Below are 8,420 nucleotides of genomic sequence, written 5' to 3' on the forward strand. Positions count from 1 at the left end.
TCCGAATCTTATATTTTATTTGAGCTCCGATTATAATAACATTCTTATTTGTGAAATCTGTACGTGCACAAAAGCATATAATAAACTAGTATAGATGAAATGATGAGCAACAAAATATGGTAAACTTTATTGTGGTTCCAATCTACTTGGATAACCGTAGCTCAAAGCTATATAGAACTGTTGAACATTAAGCCTTAGAACTGGGCGCAGATGCTCATACACTTGGCACCTTCACAAACCCTAATACATTTATCACTGTTGGCGTTCGATATCTGGGGTGTGCATTGAAGAGTTTTCTTGCAAGGAATAGTCCAGCAACCCACAATCACGATGACGGCAAAGATTATAAATATACCCATGCAAAGTACGAAGTAGAACTCACGTAGATGATTTGTAACAACAGGAATGACCCTCCTTTTATGCCTTACTTCCGATTCATCCTTAATATCCAGGGTCGTAGGATGATGAGAAGCAACCTGTGGATGTTGAATATTTGTCGTATCCCAGTAGGTTAATATTTTAGTTTTGAGCCCTTGATCTGAAGGTGAAGTTTCTAGCTTGCTCAGATCACTTTCCAATTCAATGAGCTCACTCTTGGTTTGGTGTCTCTGCATGACGCTTCTTTTATAATTGCTTCCAATTACAAGCAATGAAACCAAGTTGAGTATAGCTGCTATCAGAGAGAGGCTGAAAAGGAACCAGCGATCTGAGCATCTGAGGGCTGAGGTGGCAGTGACGATAGCCCCCAAAATAATACCTTGAAAGACGAAGTAGTAGTTTGCAAGGTTGAAGGCGCTCGTTTGAAGTTGATGTACTTTATCATCCTGCTTCTCAATGGTAGTTAGCAACTCCTGTTTTCTTTTCTCCATGTTTTCTCTCTTTTCTTTGTCACCATTTGGTGGGTATTGATGGTTAGCCATACTCAATCTATAAGAAAGCTAAAGATAAGAATGCAAGGAGGCTTAGAGTAATTAAATTCCCCTCCAACTCCATACAACTTATATACACAGAGATAATTCTGTTGGCCTTTTGAATTAGCCAATACGCTCTCACCAACCCTCGCACTCAGCTCCACACGTTATTACACAAGATACACTACAAAAGCCAACGGGATAGCAACCCCTAGGCATGAGTGCGTGTGAGTAACCCCCTTCCCCTTCCTACCTTCGACACAAGAAAAAGGGCATAAAGGATTTTGCATTGATGATGTTGTGGACCGAATCACCCAAAAACAGAGGAAAAAACATACTGAGGAAAGTGGGTCTAAGTGCTTCTCCATTTGAAGAGTGAGAACATCTCTTTGGCAAAGTTTACACCGTTCAAAGGGATTACGCTACAAACCTGCTTTTGCTTTACAGATCATCCACACACAAAAGCTTGAGCACATGTGGCTTAAAACAATTCAGTGATGAAACCATGAAAATAATTGAAGATCTCTAGTCTGTAATTCAATCATTTCAAGCTCAAGGTCGTCTGGTGGAGGGGCCCCTAGTTTGTCTCTAATGATAATTCGCAATTGATAATGGGTCAGAAAAGTTTGAGACACTCTTCCTCTTTGGGATCATCTTTTCCACTAGAGAAAATGAGCTTCCTTTTCATATCTATGCGCGTCAAGATAACACAGAGCAACCTCGTATTGCGAATGCTCTGTTTACCAGTGACAAAAAAAAATGACAAATATGCAACCCGAGCTCAATTGTAATTTTCTCCTATCTGGAGAAGGATGAGAGGGTGTAGCTTGTATGAGCAATGCCAACCGACATATTGCATAATTAAATTGTTAATATCAACTGCATAACTGATAATCTTATATCATATGTCTAAATAAAGAAAAACAATCCTTCTTCTCGAAGTTGTCTATCTACGTGGAACTCCATTCAAAACGAGTCTTGAATCAAAGTGGATTTGGACGGCTTGAAATACTATTTCTCCAATAAAATATGAAAAGGCCATCTTATCAGTCACCATGATACTTTATTTCTTACAAAGTTTGAATAAAATTTGACCACAACTGCATCTATTATTAGAACTTGAATACTTTAGGGAAAAAAACACGCAATTGACTTTTTAGAGAGCCCAAAACTATTAAAAAATTATTTTTTTTTAAACCTCACACGCTGACCCCAAACCTAGTAAAGGATGATGCATTCACCCTCAAATTCCAATGATATGGGCCGACTGGTCCAAAATTGTCATGTAGTGGGCCCTATATAATTGAACCGCCCGGTTCAAAGGCTGGGCTTTATAGTGGGATCGGTTTATACTAGAAATTGAAAGCCTACTTTTTCTTTGAGACTGACTGGTCTATGTAATAACAAGAAGAAATGAAAACCCATAATTCTCAAAATTACGAACCAGCCAGACCCAAAGAGCACAACCCAACCAAAAAGCTCCATTCCAGCAAATGTCATCAAATTATAGTGACTAAAGTCTTTAGTCATCCAAATAAATGTCATCAAATAATGGTAACTGTTGACACCTTTTTTTTTTTTTGTAGTGTACCCTTGTTGACTAAAAAAAAAATTGAAATTTCAACGGCACATTATTATATGAGAAAATTCTACAAAATTGCCCTCCCACGTGAATCACGCAAGCAGATAGATCAATCGTAACGCTGACAGCCTTACTCTATTATACGGAGAATTCTTTTGCCATTGAGGCTTCCTTAATGCGCCATAATTGTCTTTCACTTAAAATCTGGGCTCCCTCCTCCATCCCTCATTGCTCTCTCAAATTTGTTGGATTTTGGCTAATTGCATCATTTGCTTAATCTAAGCATGTGGGGTGTGTGAATATCTTGCTCTGATATCATATTACAATATGAGATTCCATCATAAAACCAACTGGCAATGCAAAATCATTTGATTTGTCACTGTGGAATTCACACTCACCACTTTAATATGAAGTAAAGAACATTATCTAAATTCTCAGAAGCTCGTGTTTTTTGCTTTAACGAACAATGTTGAGATCATGTTAATTAGATACGAAGCGTTCAGATGACAGTCACCGGGAAATTAAATCGTCCAAAAAACAAGACTTGAATTTCGCATTTGAATTAAGCTTTTGTTGGAGCGTAGAGCATTGCTATACTGATTATGCTGTCTGCTGAGATTGTTGCTCAGGTTAGATTTTGGGGCAACATATGCTGTCTGCTACTTTCTCTAGATGCTGTTGTCTTTTTTATTCACAAGCTCTCAATTGTTAACTTTCACAGTGAAGTCTTCCTTGCAAGCTCTACCATTTAATTACAACTAGAAATCAGCGCCACTGCATATATCAAAGAACTTCAATTGTTTATGAAACTTTTTACAAATAAACATAAAAACTTTTCATTTATTCGAACTCAAATACAATCGCGGTCTCATTTATTTTAACCAGTACTACACTCAGATATGATGATTATGAGACATGATTTCTACTAATTCGGTAATGAAATAGGGAGTAGGGCAACCTCTACGAAAAACATATAAACTTGATAAAGGCAAAAATGTAAACATAAAGAAAAACAGCTAAACGTTTATGTTTTCCAAAATTCCAAAACACTTACCGTAGGAGGAGGAGAAAACTGACGTGGCTGGGCAAGCCTTATTTTCCTGCTCCTTTGCATAATCCCTTAGAGATGCTCTTAAGACTGGTTTATGGAATCAGTCTTTACAGATAACGAATCGACAGGCTATTAAGATGATAACCGTGTAGACAAGAAGGGCAGCAAATACCAAGTAAATGAAGCCATTTCTCTGATAAACGTCCACAACATCGCCCTTCAAAATCTGTTGCTGTTGCTGAAGCAGATCATGAGTATTGGTTGGATCTCTTTGTTGGAGCATTTTTCGGTGGTGATTCGAATCTCGCTCCATGACAGTGATGTCGTGCTGGTGTTGTATACGTTCCAACTTGCTGGCGAATCTGGTGAAGCTTATGGAAAAGATGAAAGTAATCAGAGACGAGAGGCTGAACGGAATCCACCAATGCTGGCAGGAGATGATGGCTGGGTTTTGGAGAAAAACAGACAAGAATATAACAGCTTGGAAGAAAATATAAGCGATGACCAGCTTTATCGTCGTTGTTTCATAATATCTGACTTTTTTGTGTTGTTTTTCTTCAAGGGAAGCTAATTTGATGGATTGCATGTCCGTTTGCTCTTCTGGATCCATGTTTCGTTCTTGTTAAGTTTTGTGTACAAATTGAAGATAGTAAGCAGACTCTTGTTCCAAACGAGTGACTACAAATTGAAGTTAGAGATGGAATTTCAGTGATTTTTATTTTAAAGGCAATCGCACTATACCTGGTTTATATTGAAAGGCATTCTCCAAACCTGTTGTCCCTTTCGGAGTTGAATATACATCTCCCTTACGAGAAGAACTTGTATATCACCATATCCAACCAATCACGTTATATACAAGTTTTTCCACTCCCTGTCTCTGTCCCAAATTTAGCCTGTCTCTGTGCCAAATAAAAATGAAATACCATAGTTTTTAAGTTCCGATTTTACCCTTGCTGATTGTCCGTGAACACCACTCTCGTATTTATCTATACAAAAAAGACTTCAAATATAGGACCAGAAACCAAACCCACCATCTAATCTTCTCCCACCCAAGATCTGCCATAGCCACCACCCTGCCCAGTCTTTATAAAATATATGTATATATATATATATATAAAAGTCCCTTTTTATTGAGGGATCTATCAAATAATTTTATTTGAGGGACATCCTTTAGGGTCCCTTACAAATTGTTTATAACAATCTGAACTATTTATTTTTTTAAGTCTACATTCATAGATTATTCTTGCAAAAAATTAGACAAATCGAAAACCGTTTCGACATCCAATTGTGTCATACAAAATCAATTAACACTATACTTCAAGAAAGTATTAAAATTTCAATAATTCAATTGAGTGGTCAAACGATATTGGATTGAAGTGATTTTTTTGTAGAGATGATCTTTGATTGAATATATACAAAATAGACGGTTTTGGTTAGTGAAATATAATACGAAGTAGGTCTTATAAGGATGTCCCTTAAATAAACTTATTTAAGGGATCCCTCAACTGAAGCTATATATATTTAAACACATAAAATAAGAAGGAAAGTAAAGCTGACACACTCAAAGGATTAAGAGCGAAACTGGTCCATGAAATAGAGCGAGAGAAGTGAGTGTTCTTTTGGGTAGAGATAGAAACTTGGATGATGCAAAACTTGACCTGAATGACTGTTTTGATTATCTTTTTGATCCACCCTTCTTTTCTGAACAAAAAAGCTATTAATTAGTGTTCCTTTGTACGTTTGCCATCCACCATAATGATGATTAATGTGTAGTTAGTTAAGAGGGCCAGGTGCCAGTATAGTGGTAAAGCTATATAAGCTGACTTAGCTTATGCTCTATACTAAGATCAGTTGGGTACAATCTCAAAGGATTGCAAAGGACCCACAAATGTAGCGGTTTGGAATAATTGATCTCCCAATGCAAGATCTTATGTTCGAATCCTAGCATCCATATAATGTGTCTGAGTTTAATTAGCATATTATCGATCCTCTCAATAGGAAAAGTCTTAAAATATATATATATATATATATATATATATATATATATATATATATATCAGAGGATTACTGCACAGAATTCTTTATTTCTAATTTGTGATTTCTTTTATTTCATTCTTTTGGTTCCATGTTATGATCTTTGTAAACAATTACTTTTCTTATACTCTTCCTTCCATCCAATTTGACCATGACCTTTCCACAAAACTCATATGTCTATATTTCAAGGATCCAATAGAATCAAAGTTCGGGGGATGACGAGCACTTATTCTTGATTGGATGGTTGATCAAGAAATTGATATGTGTTTGTTGTATTTGGGGATTTCTACCAGAACTTTCTCAAGAAGACTATATGGTATTTTGTTTGGCCGGAGGGTTTTCTGACTTGCAAAAGGTTTGAGCTAAGTGAGGACATGAACCTGCGTCTCTACAGATGAAAGCATCATTTGACTAATCATGCGCCACTTGCATTTCATATTGGACCCAAAGTTTGTTCAGAATTTTGATTTTTCGATTGTTGACAAAATTAGTGAATTTCTATTCTACCAAAATTTCTATGTCTACACACACCACGCATCTACCAAGCAAGCCCAATATGAAAGCAAACAAGCTGTCAATCTTAAACGAAAATGAGAGACAAGGACAAGAGAAAGCAAGGGAGACCTAACAGGGAACGCAAACGAAAAGGAAGACCCAGAAAGATTTGTCAGCATATGAATTGCGGATCAGATGCAGTGCCTTCTCTGCGTTCAATTGCTTTCAATCTCTACAAGTCGGAGCTGTCTGTACCATCCATTCAAATTTCAATTGGAAAGACAAAACAAACTTTAATTATCGAACAGTACTATCGATGGAAAAAAGAAGAAGAAAAGAAAGACAGCGAAGCCAGGAACAAAGACCAAGACGATTCCAAGTCAATTGGCCCGTTTATCTCCCTTAGTTTTTTTACTTCGTTTGTTAAATAATTATGGCCATGTCCGGGTCCATTCTGATGAACTGATTTTAAATCTAGAGATTTAGATGACATCATAATTATCAAATCCAAATTCATTCTTTTAAAAAATCCAAACTGAGGCTTATAGTTTGATTTTGCTAAGTCGAAACTGTCTTAGCTTGATGATTATAAGGTGTTTTTTTTTTTTGTCATTCATGTGTATTAAAGGCCTAAATTCATCAGAATCTTATACTTTATGTGGTCTTTATTTAATGCATGGCATCGAGTTGCATGATGTGATGCGTGCTTGGGTCAAGACAAAGAAAAATTTGTGTCGAGAGACCTTAAGCATGGGTGGGTGGCTAAAGGCAAAATTAGTATCTAATAGCAAATAATCATGTTTATTAGCTATTAGACATTAATGTCTTTAGCACATCAGCACGTGCCACTTGACTATTAATATTTTTTTTCTTATGATACGCGATAATATAAAAAATAATTGAACTAACACTACTATGTTATATATTTTAGGAATGTTAAGAAATAACACTTAGAAAAGTCACATATATTCTTAAAGCATCTCTAACTGATGTGTTTAAATTGCCACATAGTATGTTCCTTAGACTTGGTTTTCTTGGTAAATCGTTATCACACAAAATCATACAAAACATTGCAATTGACTAGCACGAACTCCAACTGTAGTGGCATTGATAAGTGGAGGGTGAAACCCAGAATTTATTGTTGATCAACGTACACTTCACTACTGAAGAAGCCCTAGTATTGGGTGCAGATGCTTATACACTCGGTGCCTTCACAAAGCCTAATGCACTTCTCACTGGGGTACTTGCCATGGTGAGCTTCCCTACAGGGAATGGTCCAGCAACCCACAAGCACGATGATGGCAAAGCTTACAAAGAGACCAATGCAAATTTGGAAGTAGATAGCACGTAGAATTTTTTTATATTTATCAACATGAGCGGACCAAGCGCTTTCAGGATCTTGAGAAGCAACCTGTTGATGTTGTCTTGGCACTGAAGTAGTTGGTCTCAGTTCAGAAGCTTGTTGTAGGCTTCTAGGATCTAGGGAAGCAGCCTCTTGATGTTGTGTTGGCGCTGAAGGACTTGGTTCACATTCAGAAACTTGTATTTTTGGAGAATTCTCGGATCTTCTGTCTGAATTATGTGAATAATTTTGCTTGGCCTGAGTACTTTGCAATTGATCGCGTTCCAGGATGGTATTGTCTCTATGCATGAGGCTTCTTTTATAATTCCCTCCAATTACAATCAATGAAAACAGATTAAGTATGGCCGCTATTAGAGAGAGACTGAAAAAGAACCAACGATCTGAGCATCTAACATTGGCAATGCCCCCCAAAATAACTCCTTGAAAAACGAAGTAGTAGTTTGCAAGGGTGAAGGCACTGGTTTGAAGATGTTTTACACGATCACTCTGGTTCTCAAATATAGTTCGTAGCTCCTCTTTTCTTTTCTCTATATTTTCTTTCTCCACATTTGTTGGACATGGATTGTTAGCCATCAGTATGCAGCACACGCACAGAAGTGGATAATGCACTCACACTAAAAGAGCTAAAGATGTATAAGAATATGCAAAGTGTAGAGCAACCTCCTCCTTTACTACTATATATATATATATAAAGATAGATTCTAATAAAATCTTCCTTCTAAGAAACATATGGCACTGCATGGCATTGGCAACAACTTATTTATTTATTTATTTATTTTTATACAAACGATATTCTAATATATATTTTGATTTTCTGGATCTTTTAGTTTTTTAATCTAATATAAGAAAAATGTGAGCCATTGGGCTAGTTCTTTTTGTTTTTTTTTTTTCAAACGGTACAATAAGTGGATTACGTGACTTTAATTTTTTTCGTAAGTCCTTAGAAGTCATGAGGGTGAAAATAACAACACCTTATTTATTTTG

At 36.5% G+C, this 8,420-nt stretch overlaps 1 protein-coding gene and 1 long non-coding RNA gene across 2 annotated transcripts; both read right to left on the reverse strand.

Moving 5' to 3' along the window:
* Positions 1-1,139, reverse strand: LOC18792390. Its single transcript, XM_007223742.2, has one exon. The coding sequence runs from the start codon at positions 918-920 to the stop codon at positions 195-197; it is 726 nt and encodes a 241-aa protein (XP_007223804.1). The 5' UTR covers positions 921-1,139; the 3' UTR covers positions 1-194.
* Positions 2,786-4,368, reverse strand: LOC18790219. The gene is made up of 2 exons (XR_002269812.1): positions 3,548-4,368; positions 2,786-3,267 (listed from the first exon to the last, which is right to left on the reverse strand). It is a non-coding gene; the product is annotated as an uncharacterized LOC18790219 (long non-coding RNA).

The sequence above is a fragment of the Prunus persica genome, chromosome G1 (genome assembly GCF_000346465.2).
Source record: "Prunus persica cultivar Lovell chromosome G1, Prunus_persica_NCBIv2, whole genome shotgun sequence".
NCBI lineage: Eukaryota > Viridiplantae > Streptophyta > Magnoliopsida > Rosales > Rosaceae > Prunus > Prunus persica.

Bases quoted from the DNA above. Each gene is read 5' to 3' on its own strand.
- LOC18792390 (XM_007223742.2), bottom strand. From the start codon at position 920: ATGGCTAACCATCAATACCCACCAAATGGTGACAAAGAAAAGAGAGAA.